Here is a 25,865-nt window from a genome sequence, read left to right as displayed (position 1 = left end):
ACAGAGAGCAAGAGAAAGGGAGCCATAGCCCCTGAAAACCCACAGAGGAAACGTCAGATATGCCCTAGACCCAGACATTCCACACACGGCCAGCCACAGCAAGCACCCAGCTCTGCTGATGCTGGTAATGTATCAGATAGTTAAACAGTTAGAGGAATAGTTTAGCAAGTACATCACTGTTGCATATAAGGCTAATGAAATTGAAATGAAGAATGTCCATAGATAGCTAGACAGATGGGCTGTCATGGAAAAAGTTTTTTCTAGAAGCATGGACATATAGTGAGACCACCCTGAAAGCTTTAAGGTTAAAAGTTCAATGACCATGAGAACATTCTAAAGGAGATGTCAGCTGGGGACCCCTTTGCTCCAGAGCTGCTTCTGTCACCCACTTTTTAGTCAGAATAACGCACTGTATTCTCTGTTTTGAATCCACTGTTGAAGTATTTCCATCATGGCAGTGTTAGGAGAAGACTGGCAGTGCCTGTCTGTTAAGAGTTTTGATGGAGGGTGCTATGTCAAGGCACATGTACCATATAAAATACCAGTCTCCAGAGCCTGCTGTGGCGGACTTGCCTTTGGCTCAGCCTGTAAAAAGCTCCTGGAGGATTTATTATTTATGGAGTGGGTGTACTCATTTACACACTTCATTTTAAAGCTGGCTCTGTTGTTTGTTCATGCCGCTTTTGCAGGTTCTTTGGAAAGTTTACTATTGAGCATGGGCTGCTATAAAAAAAAAAACTTTAACATGTGGGAATTGTCTTATAGACATCCCTTTTTTTAGGATAAAGCATTTTACTTCTCTCCTCAGGGTTGTATTGTTTGTTTAATGCAGTGGCTTTTGTGTTTTATGGCCTCTCATGTCATGTCAACCAGAGTGAAAACTCAAGAGCAGTCTGTGAGAAAGTTGTTGATTTTATTGATATCCCTTTGCAAAGCTAAAAATAGCCAGCCCCATAGAAGGCAGACACAATTGGAGGATATGGAATTGGCCCAGTTGTGTAGAAGTCAAACCCATGACAATTATTTGTGTTTGAATGGTAGCCTTGGCAGATGCATCTCCTTTGTTTTGGTGCAAGTAGTAGTGGGCAGTTTCTAGGCAACAAGTAGGTTTTATACTATCCGTACCAGCTAGGATTAAAGGATATGTACTTGATATTCAGCACATTAATATAGCACCAAACACATATTTTCTATGTAAAGATATGGTGGATTAATGGCATCCTGAGCAGATAATGAAGTAGGGCTGTGCAATTAATAGAATTTTTAATCGTGATTACGATTTTGGCTCCTAACGATCACAATAAAGAGTAATTGAGAAAAATTATTATTTTGCACATCACGGAGTGTTTCCGCTATATACTTTTGGTCCGCCACTGAAGGAGTGAAAAACCAACATGAAAAATAATGTTCCCTCAGCATTTAGTTTTGTTGTTAAACTGTATGTAAAATAAGTGACGTTAAATCACCTGTTTCATGCAACGTTATTCTAATGCCGTTTTTCCATTACATGGTACCTGCTCGACTTGCTTCGACTCTACTTGCCTTTTTTGTTTTTCCATTATGTAAAAAAGTCCCTGGTACCTGCCAACAGGTACTTTTTTTTTTCTTGTTGAGGTTCCAAGTGAGCTGAGGCGATATAAAAAGGTGACATAAAAACCTGCAGACTACTGATTGGTCAGAGAGAATCGTCACTAATCACTGCATCATCATTGCTAGCGACAGACTGGGGTGTCCTGAACAAACCCGCCATTTTTAAATAGTTGAGCTATTTGAGTTGAGGTGTTTTATTTATTTATTTTTGCTGCCTCCAGCTTCTTTTGAAACAAAATTTGTCTTCTGGCTGTGGCAAAAGCCACATGCCGAGAATCAAAAACCACACCCCTTCGACGTTCTGTGTGAGTGTGTCGCGTCAGGTCACGGCAGTTTCCTGCGGCGTTGCTATGACAACCAGCCATGCTCGCCTCACACATGAGGTGGTACTAAATCTGCAATGGAAAATGGAGAACGGGGCAACGTGGTCGAGCCAAGCAGAGCTGGTACTAGCAGTGGGTAAGCACCATAAGGTGCTGGATTTTTCCTTAACGGAGTTTAGCTAGCAAATAAGTTCACTGACGGTGACGATATTGTTCATATTTTGGCACAAGTTTAGTAATGGAATGTAATTGTAAGATATATGATGCTTTTTAGAAACAAATAACCCCCATCCCTCCCCAGAGGTTAATGAGTAATCGTGTTAAATAATCGTGATTTCAATATTGACCAAAAATAATCATATTATTTTTTTCCATAACCGAGCAGCCCTATAATGAAGTCAAAACTCTGTGTGTGTGTTGTAAGCTTCTCTGTTCGTTTTCATAGCCGGTTTGGCCGGGTGTACATGTTAGTGCCTTGTGTGTTGGTATCAGACACCGAGAGCTGTGACAGAGCATCGGTATTTGACTAGTTGCGGAATGGTCTGTGAGAACCATGTGGAGGCAATCCCAGTCCACTTTTTTTCAGTATTTCGAGTACAGCCCCATAGCAAAAATATCTTACATTTTTATAGGCCCTTTCAATGGACCCAAGGATGCTTTACATGAAGGCAGAACAAACAAAACAAAAAATAAATAAAGATATGGGATAGTGGTGGCAATATTTGCTGGGAAATCCAGGCTCAGAATAAATGTTTGACTTCTTTATTAAAACGACATTAGTTTGTTTTGCTGCCTCCAGTATTCGTTGACCTGTAGTATTAAACCTCATTTGTTACCACCAGTAAATGAGGTGTCACTGACTCAACCAGGACTTGAGATTATATATATATATATATATATATATATATATATACACATACATACATACATACATACATACATACATACATACATAATATGTGTATGAATATGAAGGAAAAAAAAGTCCTGCCGGGGTACATGTTTTAAGACTGAGGAGGTGGGTTGACAACATCGCTGCAGACCCCTTGCACTAAGGACACTGAGGTCTGCCTGAGTTGTGCCCGCAAGTAGGGTGGCCGCAGGCAAAGTCAGGGAAACGAGGAGGTCCTTCCACATGAGCAACCATGAGCCAAAGTGAATCCCCCGGGCAGAATCAGGGATTCAGCACATCAGGGAAAATCTTGTGTAATATGCCTCCAACCAATAGGTGCTTTGTAAACCAATAGTAGTATTTTGAAATCAATTCTTTGAGAGACAGGAAGCTAGTGTAAAGACCTTAGAACTGGAGTGATGTGATCCACTTTCTTGGTCTTAAGGACTCGAGCAGCAGTGTTCTGATTTAGCTGGAGCTGTCTAATTGATTTTTTTAAGGAGGCCTGTGAAGACACCGCTACAGTAGTCAAGTCTACTAAAGATAAAAGCATGGACAAGTTTTTTCCAAATCCTGCTGAGACATAAGTCTTTAATATATTCTTAACAAACAAAAACAACAATCTTGTTATTCGTCAACAACATTACAATGTAGTGAAATTCAATCTCTGCATTTAACCTATCCTAAGAGCAGTGGACACATACAGCGCCAGGAGAGCGACTTCAGTGTCTTGCTCAAGACGCTTTGACATGTGGCCGGAGGAGGCCAGGATCAAACAATCTTGTGGTTAAAGGCCGACCCTCTCTACATTCTGAGCCACATGCTACATGATAGTAGGCTGACATTGTAATTGTCTTAATGTGGCTGTGGAAATTCAAGTCTGAGTCCATGACTACACCAAGATGTCTGGCTTTGTCTGTTGTTTTTAACATTGCCGATTTGAAACTGAGTGCTGGCTTTTAATCGTTCCTCTTTGGCAAAAACAACTACCTCGTTTTTTCTTCTTTTTTAATTTAAAATTCTGGCACATCCAATCGTTGATTTGTTAAATGCACTTACACGGTGTTTGTAAATGTAATTTCAATTTGACCATATGGTTTTAGCAATAAATAAGCCATTCTTTAATGTCGTTTTGTGCTCTTATTTTCTTTTTATTTAATTTTTTTGGTCAGATATGTAATTACCTATATACACAAAGTAGTCCCTGTTCTTTAAAGGAACATGTCGACTTATTGGGACTTTAGCTTATTCACTGTATCCGCCAGAGTTGGAGAAGTCCATACATACCCTTCTCATCTACGTGCGTGTCGTAACTCTGTCTGACGCACCCACCGCTAGCCTAGCTTAGTAAAGATCCTGGAGGTAACCGGCTCCATCTAGCCTACTGCTCCCAATAAGTGACAAAATAACGCCAACATTTTCCTAATAACAAGGTCACATGAGACACAGCCATCTTCTAACCGTATACATACTGGGAACTATATTCTCACCACGGGGCTTCTCAGGTGCTGCAAGCAAATCACTCCGCCCAAGTAGCAGAAGTAGCGATGGGGCCGTCAGACAGAGTTACAACACGCACGGAGATGAGAAGGGTATGCATGGACTTATCTAACTCTGGGGGATATGGTGAATAAGCTAAAGTCCCAATAAGTCTGCATGTTCCTTTTTATGTAGGATTCAAACCAGTTTAGTACTGTGGCAGAGAGTCCAACCCAGTTTTCCAATCGGTCTAGTAACATGTTGTGGTCGACCATGTCAAATGCAGCAATGAGATCAAGTAATACTGAAATTTTGCCACTGTCTGTATTTAAGTGTATGTCATTGAAGTGAGCGTAACAAGAGCAGTCTTCAGTGCTGTGGTGTGGTCGAAAACCTGACTGGAAGGCATCAAAACAGTTAAGTGACAAAAGGTTTAGCTGATGATTTTAATTAAAAATAGGGGATTTGATATGGGCCTAGTGACATGTTTAGAATGATCTTTTTTATGAGTGGCTTGATGACTGCAGTTTTTAGGGCCTGTGGTAAGATACCTGAAAGTAGAGACATGTTTACAATCTGTAGAAGATCTGAAGCCAAACAATTTGTCATGGTATTTTAATTGGTTTTAAGTGGACACAGGGACTGTTTTTCTGAAACAAATTTATTGTAAGCCCTGGTGGATAAAAGTTCAGATGCCACTGACACTGGAGGGTTTGTTAGCCTGTCGACTAGGCCTGCACGATAAATCGTTATAAAATCGCGATCTCGATTCACCCCTGTTTGCAATGTAATTTTTAAATGACTTCGTTTTTTGTTTTTTTTCTCCAATTAATTTATTGAAAGCATTTGACATTGACATGTTTTAATTATGTAAAGACATGTTCAAGGAGTTAAGATAGAGCCTGTATCAGGGCCATATTTAGTCCAATGTGTTATATTTCACTATTTTTGGTAGCCTTCTGTACTTAAATGGCTTCTTTATTCATTGAAGCCTCTATGTTTACAGGCTTGTGGTGATGTGCTATAGGTGCCAAAAACAAATCTGTGTTTGGTACTGCCAATTTGTTTTGTTTTGTCATGGTTCATGTGTGTAATAAACATTACACTTTGTGAGAAAAAAATGGTGGCAGAGAATCATAATATCAATACTAAGCTAAAAATCGTGCTTCATATTTTTCCCCAAATTGTGCAGGCCTATTGTCGACAATAGTAAACAATGCACATGCATTATTATTGTTATAGAAAATATAATGATAATGTCAGAGAAGGACCGCATGCATTTCTCAGTTCCAAATTATGAATGTGAAGTCTCTTTATAGATGACATAATAACCCTGAAGATTTGTTTTTGCCATCTGCGTTCAGCTTTTCGACACACTTTTTTTTTTTTTTTTCTGTTCACCAGCGTGACATTTCTCCATGGAGATCTATTCTTACCAGAGACAGCTTTCACCTTAGTGGAAGCAATGGCATCAATAACATTTATGATTTGAGAATTGAAATGATCTACAAGCTGACTGAGGGGCAGGTTTGAAAGAGAAAAGCTGAATGAATGTTTCACTGTTGTTTTCAGTGATATACCGTTTTCTGATTATCTCTGTTTGAACATTTGTGTGCACAGAGATAGTGCTGTCAAAGAAAACACAGGTATGTTTAGAGAGAGCAACGTCAATGACCATAACCTTGGAAATATTCAGACCTTTGGAGATAATCAAGTCCAGAGTGTGCCCCTTATTGTGTGGGTTTCTCGCCACATGCTGAGTCAGTCCATAGTTATTAAGACCACAACACCGTTTTTTAGTCCCTCTGTCCTGTGGGTTGTCAACATGAATGTTAAAATCACCATCACAGTCAAATTAAATACAGTTTATAGACGGTAGTTCATTAAATTCATCAAAGAAGGTTGCGCAGTATTTAGGTGGCCTGTAGATATTTAGGAACATTGCTCTAGAGAAGGAACTCAGCTGAAGAGCCACATTTTTAAAAAGAAGCTACATTTCCATAAGATATCTTCTTGCATTGGAGTTAGTCATTAAACAAAATGGCGACTCCACCTCCTTTCTTATTCACTCTAGTCTCAATCATAAAACTGAAGTTAGGAGAGGTTATTTTGGTCTAGCCAACTTTCAGTTAAAAACATAAAATTAAGATTGTGCTTAATATTAAAATAATTGATTAAAAAGATATTCCCTCCAAAGACCTGACGTTTAATAAACCTAGTGTAAGTGTGTTAAAAGCATAGAAAAAGAGCTATTACTGGTAATCGATAACTCAAGTGCATACTATATAGGCTATAGTCTCAGCTTTTTCCCCAAACTTAAACTACTGAATGGTATGTTACCATTCTCCTCTTATCAAATATCTCTACGTTATTGACCATGTTTTACCACACTGCATCGTTCCACACAGTTCCACACTACTGCTTATTCTCAAACATGACTGTTTCTTTCTAGTGGAGGAAATTCTTCCACAGCGTCTAAGTTCTAAAGTGCGACACAGTGTAATTGCCATATTTGGCAGCCCCTGGGGCTTTACAGGCAGATCTTAATAAAGCTGGATATGTGTTCAGTGGCCTTAAAAGGAGCTAGAAAAGGACCCAGCACCTGATTTACATCTGTAGAAGCAAACCCTGATAACAGTCCTGCAGGATTCAGATCAGACACAAAGATAGTTGGAAATGAAGTTTAGGAGATTTCTTTGATGTTTAACGAGACAATAAGTTATCAGGTTTAAATGTCAATGTGTTTATTATCCTGTCATACAAAACATACAGGAATCTTAGATCAGCGTATTGTTGAATATATATATATATATATATATATATATATATATATATATATATATATATATACACATACACACACACACACACACACACACAGTGTATATATACATTTTTCTACCTAGATATTGAGATTTTTCAGTGTTATAAGAGGAGCACTTCTGTGTCCTAGCTGATTTACAAAACATACGCAGCTCTACGTTCTTCACTGATCACACATAAAGCAGCTTTAGTCCGGCAACCCATTGCTGTCATCTCCCCTTTTCACTCAGTGTGTGCTACAACCGAAAGGATTTGCCTAGTTACCATGGAGATCTGGTGATAAAAATGTGTGTGTCCATACAGTACGGTCTCAATGTGCCCAAAAACCTGTCTCTTGAAAAGAGAGGCAAATGAGGGATTGGAAGAGACTTTTGCCTCATTTCTACTGAATGGTACGGCTCGACTAAACTCACTTTTACTAACAGGTCTTCTTCTCTATTTGGTTTTCCATTGCAGTTGGTACCCCCTTAGTGTAGGCAGGATTTTTAACTGATCACCATACAAATTGTTGTGACATCATCTTCAACAGAACACTCACTGAATCCTTTTATCGGCAACCAGAGGAACATCTGCATGTCAATTGAACGAAGTAGTTTACAGTATAGTGATAGCAGTCCTAAAAACTTCCCAGTCTGTACAGTCCAGACATCCCTGAAGATACACCACTGGTCCACTTCTTAGACGTCCTCCCAACATGTTTAAAAAGTTTTAATTTCTGCCTGATTCGGTGGACCATGTTCATGGTCTGAGTGTCCCAGTGCAGCGCGGGGGACTGCGTGATATGCATTGCTGACGTTTGTGTAACAGTGATAAAAAATATTCTCCTCTCTGGTTGGACATTTAATAAACTGTCTGTACCCTTTGTTTAAGACACAGAGGACAATAACAAGGGAATCCGGGTTATTCTGCTCCACACACAGAATCTCTGTGAGCGTGCGCTGTGCTTCCTGCACGTTGGCCTGCGGTGGAATGTAAACACTAGCCAGAATGAATGAAGCAAACTCACGGGGGGATTAAAAGGGTGTCCAGTTGATAAAGAAAGTTTCCAGATCAGTAGAACAGTGTTTACATCATAACACTAGCCACTGTTAGTGAAAAAATTGATTCCTCCACCTTTCGATTTGCCAGAGCTCTCTGTGTTACGGTCTTCTCTGAACAGCTGGAAACCAGCCAGTGGTGGCGCAGAGTCTGGTATCAGTTCACCAAGCCACATCTCTGTGAAGCACAAAACGGCAGATGTAGAAAAGCCACACTTTTTTTCTCAACAGTAGCTGTAGTTAGTCCAGTGTGTTGGAGAGAAATATTCCAGGTAGTGGAGTGCGAAATCTTCGCCTCCATCTGCTATACACAACTTTTCCTAATGGAAAACCTAAAAACAGTTGAGTTTAGCCGTGCCGAACCATGGAGCCAAGTCTGCGAAACACTGCAGCATTTAGACATGTTTTCCCTCAGATCTTCTCTGTTTGAGTTTTAAAGTATTTGAAATATCAGTGTTTAGTCGGGCAGTCACTTATCTGAAACAAACCAGTGACTCAAGCTTCCTGAAGTCAAGTTTGTTGACTTATTTTTATATTCCACTGCTAGTATTTTGCTTCATACATTTTTGTACGACCCGACCCCGGATAAGCGGACGAAGATGGACGGATTTTTGTTGAATTATGTATAAACTACTTTTCAATTGTACTATTATTTCCACTTTTAAATGTGTAGTCATCTGCTTCAGCATTCCAGTTTTCATTTAATCCAAAGGTTAAATTGTATAAGCGAATACACAGACTAATGTCATGTTGTGTCTCCTCTAGCCAAGCACACTGCCTCAGGGCACAGTGAACATGAACCACTGTACAGACGTCATAGACGCAGAGCCCAAGACGGGTCAGAAGAACTCCCTGTGCATCATCACCCCGGACCAGGAGTACTTTATCAGAGGAGAGAATAAAGAGATAATCAATGGGTTAGTTATCTTGATGTGTCTGCTGATCGGAGGGTAGAGTAGTATGTGTGCACACACAAATGGAAAAACCACTCTCCTTTGTTTCCAGGTGGAGTGAACAGCTGGTGGTATACCCCCGAACCAACAAACAGAACCAGAAGAAGAAACGCAAGGTGGAGCCTACGACCTCCCAGGTAATACACAGTACACAAAGGGTACTTGTCACAGCTTGAGATGATATTTCACCTTTCTTGCTCCTTTTGATTTTGACTGTTTCATGTGTTTATGTCCAGGAACCAGGTCCAGCAAAGGTAGCAGTGACCGGATCTGGTATCCCAGAGGCGGAGATGGTTCCAGATTCAAGCTCTATTATCTGGCAGGAGGAGCTGAACCAGAGAGAGGCTGAGGGGGTTGCTGTCTGGACTCCTGCTGATCTGCCTCCAGGATCACCGCTGGGCCCCGCAGGTTAGGGGAGAAATACCATTTTTGTATAGAGGAACTCTGTATAGTGTTAAGTAGTTCATACTAGGGTCTCACTATATACCGGTATTGATTATAACCATGATATTTAAAAATGGAACATTGATATCATGTTAATAACACACATTTTTTAAAAGACATCTTTAAAACTAATAAATCCAACAATGAATATCTTTTATGATTGTTTATCCATTTATTCAGATTGAAAGGTGTTGTTTTGACGTAAGATGAAGCCTACGGCGGGCAAGATTTTAACCCATGATGCATAGAGTCGGTTCTGTTGACGAATTGTTTCAGACTGGGCTTGTGTGCATAAAAGTGCTGATCTCAGAGGCCATGTGCAATGAAATAACATGACATTCATTCTAGTATCAATAGAGCTGTGCCAAAATAATGAGGTGATTATCCTTTGCTAAACAAAAGTTAACGATTAATTTTATTTTTAGATTTTCTAGATACGGTTAACATTTTTGAATGTTCTAGGTATTAGTGGTAAAAACATGTATCACAGTAAAGATAATAACACAGCAAAGTAAAGTTTATGATTTTTAGTTATGAAAGTGTTAAGAGGTTCTCCGGCGTCTTCTGTTTCTCTTGTCTAGGTGACTGTGCACCACAGGGCTCTGATGCCGGCTCAGTGAATGGCGACGAGGTTGACCGGGGAAGCCTGGTGCTGCATGGCTCTGCGCCCCAGCCCCCCAGTGACCTGCTCTCCCCGACAGGCTCATGCTCCAGCCTGGGGGGCGTCCCACGCTGCCTCTCCCCAACCCCCAGTGACCCCTTCCCTTCAGGCAGCTCCCTGCTCTCTAACGGCTCCCACATCAGTGGCTCGGTCAGCTCTCTGGATTCGGATGCCAGCGGCAGCACCGACAGCCACCCGGCCAACCAGAGGGGCAGCCACTCCTACAGCCACCACGACACACCTCGCTCCCGAAGGATGGAGGCAGAGGCAAGAAAGGCTGAGAAGAGGAGCCGGTTTAAGAGCCCTGACAGGCAGGAGAGGGAAGCCGTCCTCAGCCCTGAGAGGAGGTCAGTGTCTGCTTCTTCGGTCTCCTGCTGTTGTTCCATAACAGTGTTTATCCAAAACATTGCCCTTAAACGTACAATATGTCATTTTCTGTCGTTAGGGGTCACACACTCCGTTTGGTGACATTAATAAAATATCGTGGAATCAGGGGAGTTGTTGTCTTCACCACCATTGCCCTCATTGCAGTCAGCTTCTCCTGGTTAGGACTCCTTCAGTGTTCAGGAGGTTTATACCGTGAGCCAAATTATCCGCAGAGTTCTCCTCCTCTCCAAGACAAACAGACCAGGTGATTTAAACTGGTAAAAAAATTAAATGAATGATGAAATCCACTTCGAGAGCAGAGTTACCTGTGAGAGCGTGTATGTCCTCCAGCGCTTACCAAGCGGACGCTCTCTTGTGCGCTGTGGCTGCTCTCTGCGCTTGCTGCTTAGTTTTATACGCCCATTCTTTGTCTCTTTTTTTTTTTTTTTTTTTTCTCGCTCGCAGCTGCCTGTAAAATGCTGTTTTTGACTTGGTGCGTGAGGACTTATATCCTGCGCGTGTGAAATAATATAATTTGCTCGTGACATATGACATAGATCTGACACCATAAATATCCCTCTCGTCTGGATTTCTGAAAAAAACTGTTACTTAATAATCCCATCCCCCCCTCCCCTTTTTTATCATCAGTCTTACTAACTGTAAGCATACAGTAGACTGTATAAATGCACAGCTTCTGTACTTTCTATTCAGTAATCTGCCTCTTGGCCACTGGTGCTGTTCGTGAAGAAGTCACAGGTCTTAGTCCTACACACATACACACGCCAGAGATGGCAACCTTTCAAACACACCGAGTGGGTCAGGTGGGGTTCATCTTTTTCCTCCCACATCCAGCTTCCTGCTCCATTCAGTCCCTCCATCAATGCCAGGTGTGAAAGGAAAAGGAGGAGTAGAGGAAAATAGGAGGAGTGCTTAGATACTGCTCCGTCAACACATTAACGGACACAGACTCTCCTTCTGTATAGACATGCCCATACAACAGCCAGGTAGGCTGTGACTTTAGCAGCACAAACCCCCTGGTGGCCAGCAGTGGCGCTGCATTTAACCTGTGTAGCAAGGTTGCAGCAACAGAGAGTTTGCTCATCCTGCTGGGAGTCGGGCGGTCTGGGATCGGCAAACTTTCTGTTAACACTTTCCCCCTAACTGCTGTAAGAAATCCTAGAATAACAACTATTTTTACATCTATGCAACAGCAATTTAACATTTTGTCCTCATGTCTTTCTCACAAATTCTTAATTTTTAAGAACATCTTCTCACATCAGATCAGTCCATAAAAAAGGTTATTTCCCCTTGCAATGCCGGACAAACCGGGGTAAAGTCCCTGACCATAAGCCTCAATGTCTCAAGTGCATCTGGCCAGTGACTCGCAATTTTGACCAATCACCGCAGCTTTTCCACAAATTTGACCAATGAGTTTCCCGTGACTTAAACCAATCACAGCAGTCCCATGCGCCAGACTCAGAGAGCCACTGACCAAGCGGGAGTGAGAACGGGTTGACTTAACACACGTATGTCACCAAATTCATGTCCTTGTTTCTAATATGAAGACGAGACGTGTGTCTCACATTCACCAACAAAACGTACAGCGAAAGACCGTGCAAAACATTTCAGACCGCCCTTCTAACCTGTGTGTGTGTGTGTGTGTGTGTGTGTGTGTGTGTATATGTGTGTGTGTGTATATGTGTGTGTGTGTATATGTGTGTGTGTGTGTATATATATATGTATGTATGTATGTATGTATGTATGTATGTATGTATGTATGTATGTGTATATATATATATATATATATATATATATATATATATATATATATATATATATAGGCCTGTCACGATAACAAATTTTGCTGGACGATAAATTGTCCCAGAAATTATTGCGATAAACGATAATATTGTCATTGAGAGACCATTTGCATCTAATATAATGATAATGGCATAATAATACAGGTACACCTTTTCAAAGATCAATACACTTTTATTTCTAAATAATATTTAACACTGGAACTGCAAGACATTTTAAATATCCAGAACATGTCTTTGATCTCCTTTAGTATGTCGTCTTTCACGCTGATGTACAGTTGTGGAATTGCCGTTTGTGACACGTAAGTTCTCAGACTACAGACTCTGTACTACATTTTACAATTAGTTAACTCTAAATATTAAATTTAAATAATATATAATTAATAAATTAAATCTATCTGTATGGCTATCTGCCACATGGCGAGTAAATGTACCAAAATAGTTCTGTTTTTCAGTCTTCATTTTGGCGAAGGTGCGGCTTCTGCTCCTCTTCAGGTCGGAGCCGTTGGGGGGCGGCACACACACACACACACACACACACACACACACACACACACACACACACACACACACACACAACTCTGACATACTTTCCACACTCCGTGTCCGCGGACAGCTGTAGGCTTGTACCGTTAATGTTCTGTGCATTGTCGGAAACATGCAGCCACTTTCCTGAAACCGCTTGCGAGACTGACCAGCGGCGTGTATGTCCGAGCCCGTCTCCACAGTCTCCACCTGCAGGTTGTCAGCTGTGTGGTTTGGATTGAAAGGGAGAAACGAGACGCCAAATAACACGGTGGATATCGCTCATATAGGCCTACTTTCTTTTGACGGGCGCCTTAACTGCAAAGTGCTGCGGGAAACCCTGCTCCAACTCTCAACTAGCGTTTGTCTGTCTCTGTCTCTGTCCGCAGTCCCGCCCCCACAAAGACCATGCGACTGACAAGAGGGTTGACTCCTCGTTACGCTAAGGAACCGAAGTGGTCCTCCAGTCTCTTTGGTAGCGAGAGACGAGGAAAACAAACAAGCATGCAAATGGAAATTATCGCGGCCGGAAAAATTATCGAGCTCATTTTTTTTTATCGTGCGATAACTTCGATTTATTGACTATCGCGACAGGCCATATATATATATATATATATATATATATATATATATATATATATATATATATATATATATATATATATATATATACACACACACACACACATTAATTAATAAATTTAACACCCTGTTTAAGCTTAAACATTCCCCCATTTGCAAATTCAAAAAAATGCATTCAAACTCTGTGGTGGTGAATATGTCGTATGATTTTAATATGTCAACTGTTGTGGCTCTAGAGGACAAAATTACTGGATTTTCTTTGAAAAAAGGCTCTGTTGTAATGAACAATTGCATTCAATTACTGGTGTAAGAACGTGACAGTACATCTCATTTGCTTACTCAAAAAAGTGGATTTAATGTTAAGTTGCCATCTCTGAATAAAGCTGAAAGGAAGATTTCCATGCACCTATATCCATATAATAAAAAGCCACTGCTTTAACAGATCGTTGATATAAGCAATGTTTCATGTTCCATATCTGGCCTAAAAGCCTTGTCATATTTGCCAAACTTCTTGCCAAATTCTTCTTTCATTTCTTCCTAATTCTTAAATCATAAACCCTGAAATGTACACAAACAGGGCTAAGCGATTTAAAGGATGAAAATAAATTTGCTAATAGTTTCATTGGGGTTAACAACAACAATTAATCATAAAACATTCAGCCGATTGTTGTCCCTATTGTTCAGTCATACACTAAATCAAACATCAGAAAATACAAAGAGCAACACAATGTCTGTTGTTGATCCCTCATGTGAGAACATTTCTTCTCAAATGTTTCTGTCATTTTTAAATCCATTATCAGTCATATTTGACTAATCATAATGGTTCTGCAGGCCTTTCCGTGCAATTAGCATGTAAGGATATGGTGCTTGAAAAAAAAATTAAGAAGACTGATAATGTATAGGAAAAATAAAAAAGTGTGTGTCTGTGTGTGTCCGTCTGTAGTCGCTCCGGTGTTATTGAGAAGTTGGAGGCCTTGGATCTGGAGAATCCAGAGAAAATGGAGGTGGAGGACTTGGGGATAAGTGGAGCCAGACAGGGCCGTAGTGAGCACAGACGCTTTTACAGAGAGGTAAGTGTGTGTGAATATGTGATCCAACAGTGCCACATTGTGCAGCAGTTTTTTACAAGATATGGTGTAAAGATGTGTAAACAGTGTTTTTAAACATCACATTGCAGAACTTTTTTTTTCTGTCACAGCATCTCCCCTTTTCCCTTCACCCTCACCCTTATTCTCTCCCTCTCTCTGTCCTGTCTTTGTTTTTGTTGTTGGTCAGGGGTCAGCAGCGTGTGCTGTATTCATTTCCATTTTCCATTCTGTGGTGGGATTCCCCTTGTGATTATGCTTCCCTTTCCCACCCTGGCCCTCTGCGCTCAGCTAGAACCACTCGAAACTCAACTTTAGGAGCACAGAGACAAAGTCGGACACTGTTAAACACTTTAGTTTTGTATTCTGGCCTTAGATCTTTGTAAGTCATGCGCAGATAAAAATATCACATACAGATAAAGATGCCAAGAGTTCTTGTGTGTTGCATTCGCACACACAAGCTATCATTAATTTTTACTGTTGCTTACAAACAATACAAACGATTTAAAGTTGGCAAGTTTAGCCTTATGCTATCAGTGGTTTTTTTTTCATTCTATTTGGTTCAGTGTGGTGCAGAGTTGATAGTCAACAAAACACGTGGATTGACAAAGAAGGAGCAGTTGTTATTTCCACAGCATGTTAATTCCCTCCCAAACGACCAAATTAGATTCTGTATTCCATATGTTCACTTTCACAAAGAACAAGGGACATTCTTTTGTATTTCAATTTTATTTTGTATATTTTCACTATAACTGACTGTGTAAGTTAGCGTTACACAGGTATAAAAACAATGTAGAAAAACTTGCATGTGTGTTGTTTAGGAGCAGAGGCATGACGTGGGTCAGAATCTGGATTTTCCGTCCACCCTGCCACCTCTGAGGAGAACCAAGTCCCTGGACAGAAGGACCACTGAGTCTGTCATGACGGTGAGTGTATGCTCTTCTCTTGCTTTCGTAAAACAGCCTCATCAAGGTGTGTGTGTGTGTGTGTGTGTGTGCGTGCGTGTGTGTGTGTGTGTGCGTGTGTGTGTGTGTGTGCGTGTGAGAATGGGGATGGAAGGACCCATCATTTGAGACTAAATTTATCCTATTCCTCAGTGAGGTTAAAAGGGTGACAGCTTCAGTTAAGTGTGTGTGTGTGTGTGTGTGTTACACAAAGCAGATTTGGGGTTACAAGGTAATGTTTTGGCATTTTTGCTTGATAAAAATGAAGTGAATGAAGTTTCTGTCAAATAAATAAAAAAAATAAAAAAAAATATATATATAAATAAATAAATAAATAAAAATCAACTGATCGTTTCAGCTCTACAACCGAGTAAAATCTACACACCAGGCTGCTTGTTGTGTCCCACAGTGCTGCTATTACACTTTTAGAGGAGATTGTTAGATATAGCAAGATGCAGCTGATACAGCTCATGATAACGTTTGGGTTTAAATTTGTTATGATCGTTTGGACATTAACCAACAGTTGATTATTAAAATTCCCTCTGAAGGCCAGTGTGTTTCAGTGTGTCTCTGGTCTCACAGACAAAGCCTTTCCCGTTCTGCTAAGCTGTATGATCCTGGGTCAGGATCAGTTGTAGGTCTTCAGCTGGGAGAAAGAGGTCGCTGGGTTGTTATTGGGGCAGAGTGGCTAGATTTGGTTAGGTAACAGGCTTAAGGCTCTGACTCACCAACCCGATTATCGGCCGTCGGACAGTCTGGCGACTGTTCGTGTGTTCCGTGCCGCCGATTTGACTTGTTGAATCGGCCAGTGGGCAGGTGATTGGTGGAGTGCTAGCCCTTGACTAGCGAATCCGTGCTTCTTCCACAAGAAGAAGCCCGAGAGCTGACAATGCCAGTATCTTCTTATTGCTAGCCATCATATTTTCTTCCGTTGAGCGAGTAATGACAACGATCCTTGTTGACTACTGTCAACACTCTCTGATGAAAACACTGACTGACGACAGCGTCCTCTGTGTTTACTAGGTAGAGAGATGTTTTGTCATTTCCGGTTTTTCATTTTTTGGGCGACAATACAGATTAGTGCCGCCTGCTGCTATGGAGACGTATTACATCTCGCGCACGCTCAAGTCGGCGTCGCTTCGGTGTGTTCAGAGGCACTTTTTTGAGAGCTGGGAGCCGACTGATTAGTCCGACTGCCTTTTCTGCCAACAGTCAGCCATCGGGTTGGTGTGTCAGAGCCTTTAAGAGAATTAAGAATTGAGAAAGATCTTTGTGGTCGTCCCTCCAACAGCATGACACCTTTGCTCAGAAAACAAGTTTTACTGGGGAAATTGCTGATGAGGGAAATCTAGCATTTATGAGACAGATATGTACTGCAGCATTGTGAGTTTTTCCTAATGTTTCTTTGGCCATGGTGTGGTGGTGCAAGGGTGTGGATGTTGTAGGCCAAACCTCCATGCTGCGAGGGGCAGTGCAGCCCCCTTCTCTCTCTCTACTCTCAAGGTTATACTCCTCATTCTGCTCCCTCTGTGTGCAGATTTTGCCTGCTGCGTGTATTCATTGCACCCATTTTGTGATGTGTGTATATTTCTGTTGGCCAGAGAAGCAAGTGTATATCACAGCCACTGTTTCCTGTGTTCACCATTCACGTGTGTGTTTCTTTCACTGTGTGGAATCACAGCTGGCTACAACAGTATTAAGCACTGGGTTCTGCATCCTCAGCTGGAGTAGCAGGCCGACAAATCTGAAAAAAGTTGCCCCTGGCCAGTGGACCGCATTTAGACAATGTCACCTGATATCTTCTAAATTTGTCTTTGATCCATTGGTAGGGTCAACTTCTACCCTCAGCTGACAGCATGTTTTTGGACAATATGATTTTGTACTTGTATTGGACATATTGCATATGTAATTTAGGAATTGTTTCAGGCTACTTTTCAGGCTAAATTGTAGCCTGCTTTATTTTGCTTATTGTAAGGCAAGTGGTGGTAATTTACTAAACACTTTCAAAAAGGAAAATGGTTTGTATTTGATTGCTTCTGATGTCATTTTGCATGTAATTTGACACACAATGTTTTTATTCTTTTACTATTTCCGACTGCAGATGTTTTTTTTAATGTTTTCAAAATTTTTTCTTTCTAGCCGGATTTACTGAACTTCAAGAAAGGTTGGATGGTAAAGCTGGATGAGCAAAGCCAGGTACTTAATGAACTGTTAATCTGCCTTTGTCTGTAAAAAGTAGTCATAACAAAGATAAAATAAAAATTTTATCTTGGTGCCAAATACAGTAAAATAAATCATCATTTTTGTTTAAGTAAAATCTGTTTGAGTAAAAAAATAAATAAAAATATCATAAGTAAAAGTTAAATTGAAAGAATGTATGTATCTTACTTCAAATCATCCAGACATATTGACACAGTGCAATAAATAGACATTTAGTTTTGGCATGTTTATGAAGTTTCTTTATGGAAAAAAAGTAATTAAAAAGAAAGTCTCTAGCATTGCATGGCCTTTACAATTGACTTAAAAGACTAGGGTGGAGCCTGAAGGCTTTAAAATAGATCTTAATATGATATACAGAGGCAAAATCTGTGCTATTGTAGAGCAGGTTTTATTGACTGACTGGACATTCAATATGTGACTACTACTTTTATATATCTTATTATATTAACATGCTATGTGGATGTGAGTGGCTGCTTTACAGAACTCTCTTTTTGTCTTTTTGTTCCTGTACATGTTGTAGTGGAAGAAATATTGGTTTGTTTTGACGGATCACAGCCTGAGATACTACAAGGATTCCATTGCAGAGGAGGTAAGCATATTATTTTATCTTCATACATTTTATGTTGAACAGTTTTATTTCATGTGTCTTTTGTGTCTCATCTTCGTCTTACCTCAGGCCTCTGACCTGGATGGCGAGATTGACCTGTCTACTTGCTACAATGTAACTGAATACCAGGCTCAACGCAACTATGGTTTCCAAATACATGTAAGAGGCTTTGCCTTTTCATAAAAGGACAAATGTTTTTCCTATTAAATGTTCGTTATATTCTTCACTCTTTGATTTTACTAGATCTAAAAATGTTATCACGGACTACGACGGATTTATTAACCTATCATTAGCCCATGCAACAGCATGCAGAGTTTTTCGTGATTAAGAAGGGGCCTTTGGGGGGGGGGGGACACATATGAAGCGGGGGATTTGATACATTTTAACGCACAAATTTATGGTGAAAACGTCTTTTATTTATGTGAAAAACAACACAAAATTCTGGTGGCAGGTAACAGTTCAAAATATTAAGTATTATGGGATATAAAGCAGTAAGGGGGCTTTCGCATCCAATACAACATAACCACAAATTACAGCCTCAAAATGTACCATGTAGTTATCAACACATAAACAACTCAAGAAGTATTCTAAGTAAGGGGTCAACATATCTCATATCTGTATATGTAATTTTGTATCGTGATATAGATGTATTTTATAATGTAGTAAATCTTCTGGAGGTTCTGTGAAGAATCTGTATATGGATAAAATAACCAGATAGTTTTTGGCCAATCCAATGAATAAAAAAAATACCTGACAAATAAAGTACTTTACTATATTAATAGAAAAATCAAATAAAGCAGTTCCACAATGGCCCTTATACACCCCAAAATATTAAACGGATAGCTACTACAAAAAAATGGCAAAATCTCTGATGGTAGACAAATGTACAGTGCCTTGCAAAATTATTCACCCCCCTTGGCATTTTTCGTGTTTTGTTGCCTCACAACCTGGAATCAACATGGATTGTTTAAGGATTTGCATCATTTAATTTACAGAACATGCCCACAACTTTGAAGATTTTTTTTAAATTGTGAAGCAAACAACAAATAGGACAAAATAACAGAAAAAGTCAATGTGCATAACTATTCAACCCCCTCTACTTTGTAGAGCAACCTTTTGCAGCAATCACAGCTCCAAATCGCTTTGGATAAGTCTTTATGAGCTATCCACATCTTACCACTGGGATTCCTCCTTGCGCTTGTGAACAGCAATCTTTAAGTCTGACCACAGATTTTCTATTAGATTGCGGTCCGGGCTTTAACTATGCCATTCCAACACATTTACATGTTTCCCCTTAAACCACTCAAGTGTTGCTTTAGCAGTGTGTTTGGGGTCTTTGTCCTGCTGGAAGGTGAACCTCCATCCTAGCCTCAAATCACGCACAGAGTGGTACAGGTTTTGCTCAAGAATATCCCTATATTTGGCACCATCCATCTTTCCCTCAACTCTGACCAGTTTCCCAGTCCCAGCTACTGAAAAATGGATGGTGTTCTTTGGGTGATGTGATGTGTTTGCGCCAGACATAGCGTTTTCTTCGATGGCCGAAAATCTATCTATCTATCTCATCAGACCAGAGCACCTTCCTCCATACATTTTGGGAGTCTCCCACATGCCTTTTCGCAAACTCAAAACGTGCCATTTTGTTTTTTACTGAAAGTACTGGCTTTCTTCTGGCCACTCTGCCATAAAGCCCTACTCTATGGAGCGTACGGCTTATTGTCGTCCTATGTACAGATACTCCAGTCTCTGCTGTGGAACTCTTCAGCTCCTCCAGGGTTACCTTATGTCTCTGTGCTGCCTCTCTGATTAATGCCCTCCTTGCCCGGTCCGTGAGTTTTGGTGGGCTGCAGTCTCTTGGCAGGTTTGCTGTTGTGCCATGTTCTTTCCATTTGGTTATGAGAGATTTGATGGTGCTCCTGGGGATCATCAAAGATTTGGATATTTTTTTTATAACTTAACCCTGATTTGTACTTCTCAACAACATTGTCCCTTACTTGTTTGGAGAGTTCCTTGGTCTTCATTGCAGTGTTTGGTTAGTGGTGCTTCTTGCTTAGGTGTTGCAGCCTCTGGGACCTTTCAAAAAAGGTGTGTATATGGTATAAAGGTGGACATCATTTCACTAATTATGTGACTTCTGAAGGTAATTGGTTGCACCAGAGCTTTTTATGGGCTTCATAACAAAGGGGGTGAATACATATGTACATGCCAATTTTGTTTTTTATTTCTAAAAAATAGTTTTATGTATATATTTTTCTCATTTCACTTCACAAACTTAGACTATTGTGTTCTGATCCATCACATACAATTCAGATTTAAAAAAAACATTGAACTAAAGGCTGTAATGTAACAAAATAGGCAAAAAGCCAAGGGGGGTGAATACTTTAGCAAGGCACTGTATATAATCTCAAAACGCCCTCTAAACAAAAACTGAACTTTTAATATGAAGAATTATTTAATGCAGGTCAGTTGTATCACAATACATATAGGGTAACATCACAACAGGATGTATATTTCATGGTGCTTTTAAATGTTTAGACCCAGGAGGGAGTGCACACTCTGTCAGCCATGACAGCAGGAATACGCAGGAACTGGATCCAGGCAGTCATGAAGAACGTCAGACCCTCCACTGCCCCTGATGTGGCAAGGTCAGTACAACTATGTCAGCACTAATGCACACATTTTCTTAACCATAATGACAAATAATTCAGCCTCTGATTTAAGCATACGGCATCGCAGCTCCGTCACGTCTTCACACAGTCTATTACTCTTTCCAAAAAAAATTGTGTTTTACAAGCGCATTGGGGAAAAACATTACAGCTCATTTATGATTGAAATGGTGACAGATACTTTGTCACTTATTTATATATTATAATTCCTTCTTTTCTCTCTCTTTTATAGACTTTGGAGAAGTTGTCATAAACAAACAAGAAAAACTAGTTTTACTATGTGTACGTAAAGATAAAATCAATAACTAATAAAGGCATCATTCAATACTAAAATTTTCAATTTGTCAATAGATTATTATTAATAGGTGTTATATACGTTCCAGGGCTTGACATTAAGCTTTTTCAGCCAGGGTGAGATGTCCAATACTTGCCCAAACATACACATCAAAATAGAAAAGTCTATTAATCAACAGGGATTTGGACAATTAATATAATTTATGAACGTACGAAACATACAAATACCAGGTAAGAATTATATAGCTGGGACAAATCTAACTTATTCTGAATTACTGAAGGAACAGGGCATCTGGCTTTTTCTGCTATTGTGCAGTGTTGGTTCCTTTTGCTGTTATGAGCCTCTAGAATGTTGTACCGATTATTCCCACGTACCACGAGTATGTGCTCAAATAAAATATAAATATGGGTATTAATAAAGCCTTTATCTATCTAGTAGGGGTGTAACGATACACGTATTCGTATTAGTACGAGGCTTTCGATTAGGTACGCATTACAAACCGAACGATTCGTTGGACTAATCCTGGACGTCAAGGGCTACAGTACACAAAGCTAACTGACTGTAACGTGTATATTTTTATTTTTTTTATAAGGAGCTGTTTTTGTTTTATATGCTGCTAAGAAGGCACCCCAGAAAATGGGTCAAGTATAGCTCGGTCATTGTTCAAAGTAAAAAAGATCATACTTTATGATGTTAGTTTTAATAAATAAAAAATGTGTAAAAATGAAGTAAATTTCTCTGGCTTTTCTTTCTTTTTGCTGTATCGAAAACGTACCGAACCATGACACCACTGTCTCATATTGAACCAAACCGTGAATTTTGTGAACCGTTACACCCCTACTATCTAGAATAACACTGAAAATGACAACAAATCACTGCATGTTATGTGGCAAATATCATAGCTGTCTTTGCATTTTTTAGTTTTTGAGAGTCAATGTCAGTGGGGTTCCGGGGCCTTGTTAAAGAGGCTGACTGCAGAGGGGAAGAAACTGTTTTTATGTCGTGAGGTATTGGACCGCAACCTTCCACAACCAGCAATTGATGAAACTCACTAAATGTCAAAAAAAGAAATATTCTTAGACACATTTTCCTTATTAAACAGAAACATGCAACCAGACTTCAAAGCCACCAGACTTCAGTAAAAGTAATTTTACCTCACAGATTGGAATCAAATTGAACCCCAGCCGGACTTAGCCTTAGTACACACAACTAAGTGAGCTGCTGGGGGCCAGCAAAGGCAGAGAGGCAGTGGGGAAACATCATATAAGGCCAGCACATTTTCACATATAACTCGGTGAATTAGAAGTGAAAATGTTCTGACTCTATATGCTGTTTCTCCACTGCCTCTCTGCTGTTGCTGGCCTTTTTGTACTTCTAGGTAAGCTTGCTGAACGAGTCGCTGAGCAGCGGCTCTCACTCTCAGGACCACATTTATTTTCACTTGCCTGTTCGGACAACTGCATGAGGCATTCTGCTGGAACACAGAGATTACTGGCCCGAGGCAAGCGTTGCATTCAAAAGTAAATTTCATGACACAAGTTTCTCCAGCAAAAATAGACTGGGCAAACAAAGTTGAGTGGAAAAGAGCCACTGATGGAATTTAGCCTAATGCCAGAATGGCAGCAGATTGTCTCTGGCAGGTGCAACACAATACAGTGGATATTGGGGTTAATGAGTCTGTGATATCGAGACCATCTTTTGGGACATGGACGGTGAGCATTTTGAAGCTAAAACTTAATTGCCTGCATTTGTTACTGCCTTTCAGCTCAACTGAGGATCATGGCTCCTCTCCTTTAGATGGTCTGGTTAGACCAGACATCACCCAGGACTTTCTCTGTTCTGAGGCCTCATCTGTGGAGAGAGAATCCACTCCAGGTGTCATAAAGAGCCGGGCACGTGACCGCAGAAGAGAAGGCCGCTCTAAGACCTTCGACTGGGCAGAGTTTAGACCCATTGCTCAGGCTCTGGCTCAGCAGCGGGCGCAAGAGGCCGAGAGTCTCCAGCTAGACCTGGGAGAGCTGGAGCGCAGTCGGAGAAGAGAGGAGAGGCGGAAGAGGTATGAGTCTGTGACTAGCTCACCAGTGGAGCAAACATCCGTTAAAGAAGTAGGGAGGACAGACTGTGAGAGTGGAGAGGGAGTCGAACAAACCGATTCATTAGCTCCCACGTCTTTGGAGAGGCAGCAGAGGGTGGAGGAGGTGATTGAACAACACTGGCAACAGGTTGAGAAGACACCCATACGGGAGGAGAGGAGGGTGCCTCTGCCCGCCACAGTGCAACTCAGAGAGGCTGTTGAGCTGGACCAGCTACTGGAGAATTACAAACAAGGGGTATGTTTAGTCTATTTATACAAACAATAAGTATATATATATATATGTGTGTGTGTATATATATATATATATATATATATATATATATATATATATATATATATATATATATATACATATATATATATATATATATATATACACATATATATATATATATATATATATATATATATATATATATACACACATATATATATATATATACACATACATACATATGAATCTGCTCTGAAGCAGCGGTGCACGTGTGTGTGTGTGTGGGAGCCCCGAGGTCGGGGAGGGGTTAGATGCAGCCCCGAGGAGATGCTACTTTCAAATCTTGCAAGCTCTTCAACATTACCAAACATGCCTTTAATATTTCACATTTTTGATACCTTTTAAATTGTTAACTATACAAAATATTCCTCCTGCAGATAGAGGACCTGAAGGCACAGTTGGAGAGCTGTCACCAGCAGCTCCTTGACTCAAACAAGCACAAGCAGGATCTGGAGCTCCAGCTGAGAATGGCTGTGGAAAGAGAGCAGGGCATCCGGACAGGTTACATTTCTCCGGTGAGTTATAGTCTCTGTGTACTCATTGTGCAGCTTTGCATTGCTCTGTATGTTACTCTGCTATGATGGGACATCCTGTTGTAGATTTTGTGCAATTTCTCAATTGAGCAGTGTTTTCTCCTCCTCCTCCATTTTGTAACATTCTTTGCATGTTGTATTTTAATGTAAGAAAACATCAAACAAACTGACATCAAAGCAACACAATAGCTACAGATATGTGCCTTTGCATGAGTTCATTGCATGTAAAAACAAAAACAAAACATTCAGAGCTTATTACTACATTAGCTTCTACTAGTTAATCTCCTATCTTTGTGTCATATCTGAACTCATGCTAGCAGTTACTTCAGTATTGCGTTAATTTTGGACCAAGGAACTCAAGTTTTGTGATTGATGACATGACTTTCTGAGGATTATTTCACTCTAAACGATAAAGAGAATTAAATTTTTTTTTTTTAAATTTAAAGGTTCTACATATAAGATTTTAAGCATTCATTTTGCAGCAAACAACTATTTGCTATGTAAAGAAGTAGTGGCCGTGCATGCATGTTAGTTTAAGTGAGTCCCTTTGTTTGAAACTGTTGCCCCCCCCCCTGTGTTTTACAAAGATACTAAGGGCACTTTTACACCTTTAGATCATTGGACTTGGTGTGCTTAAGGGCATGGCAGGCTTACAACATTGTTTAATTTTTCAGTTGGTTCGGTTAGTCTTCACACTGCACTCTCAAGTGCACCAAACATTGTAAAAAAATGTCAGGCTGTGGATACGGTTTAGTGAAACTCGCTGACACTTTCCTGGTGTTTTGAGAAGAAGGCAAACATTATGAGCAGCTAAAGGCGAGGGCGAGCTGCAATGAAAGGGATAGATTATGATGTGTTACACAGACGAGGAGCATATAGTCATTATTGGGTGGCAGTAGCTCAGTCTGTAGGGAGTTGGTTGGGAACCCATGGAAGTATGGTAGTGGACTGGTAGCTGGAGAGGTCCCAGTTCACCCCCTGCACTGCCAAGGTGCTCTCGAGCAAGGCAACAAATCCCCAACTGCTCGGGGCGCCTGTCCATTGACAGCTGTAGCCCCCTCACTCTGACACCTCTCCATTAGTGCATGTATAGGTACTGAGCGTGTGTATTTCAGGCCCGTGTGTGATGTGTATTCTAACAACCGAGTGAAAACATTGTAATTTCCCTTGCGGGATTAATAAAGTATAAATTATTATTATTTTGAAAGTTATTGTCCCTTGAATCATACATAAGTCTGTAAATTGTGTGCAAGGTTGGATTAACTTAAATGCAGGCTAGTAAATGCGCTGTTTTTTGGGTCACTTCTTATATTTAGGTCAGATCGTGTTCTCACCTAACGAAATAATAGCCAAGATGTGCATTCTCTTGCGTGCCTAGTGTACTTACCTCGTCACTTAAAATTGTTCACTAAAGGGTAACTTTATTCCGTTGTTTATCTCGTTTTGTCCAGGGCCCGCTTTCTCTGTGTGTCAAACATCTTGCTGAGAACACTGCAAGGAACAATGTTTCTATTGCACTTAGTAACATTTTGGTGCACCAACTTTTCCACCTCAGCCAAGCAAAAACTTGTAGCATTATTTTTCTTTCTTTTTTTTTTTTTCTGGTGTTTCTACCTTTTTTTCAAAATATAAAATTCAAAATATACATATTAAA

The 25,865-nt window shown here is 40.3% G+C and overlaps 1 protein-coding gene across 4 annotated transcripts in view; it reads left to right on the top strand.

Annotated features, from left to right (window-relative positions):
- LOC120550927 (myosin phosphatase Rho interacting protein) overlaps positions 1-25,865 on the top strand; it is a 54,979-nt gene that overhangs the window by 13,050 nt on the left and 16,064 nt on the right. For all 4 annotated transcript variants that reach the window (XM_039787904.1, XM_039787907.1, XM_039787906.1 and 1 more), the window contains exons 4-15: positions 8,910-9,061; positions 9,150-9,234; positions 9,334-9,505; positions 10,123-10,549; positions 14,436-14,562; positions 15,399-15,503; positions 17,661-17,717; positions 18,262-18,330; positions 18,418-18,507; positions 20,884-20,993; positions 23,075-23,639; positions 24,056-24,193. In XM_039787904.1, coding sequence (XP_039643838.1) covers positions 8,910-9,061; positions 9,150-9,234; positions 9,334-9,505; positions 10,123-10,549; positions 14,436-14,562; positions 15,399-15,503; positions 17,661-17,717; positions 18,262-18,330; positions 18,418-18,507; positions 20,884-20,993; positions 23,075-23,639; positions 24,056-24,193 — 2,097 coding nt within the window. The remainder of the gene's footprint in view (positions 1-8,909; positions 9,062-9,149; positions 9,235-9,333; positions 9,506-10,122; positions 10,550-14,435; positions 14,563-15,398; positions 15,504-17,660; positions 17,718-18,261; positions 18,331-18,417; positions 18,508-20,883; positions 20,994-23,074; positions 23,640-24,055; positions 24,194-25,865) is intronic.

Source organism: Perca fluviatilis, chromosome 21 (assembly GCF_010015445.1).
Source record: "Perca fluviatilis chromosome 21, GENO_Pfluv_1.0, whole genome shotgun sequence".
NCBI lineage: Eukaryota > Metazoa > Chordata > Actinopteri > Perciformes > Percidae > Perca > Perca fluviatilis.
This window is presented reverse-complemented; position numbering and strand designations above follow the sequence as displayed.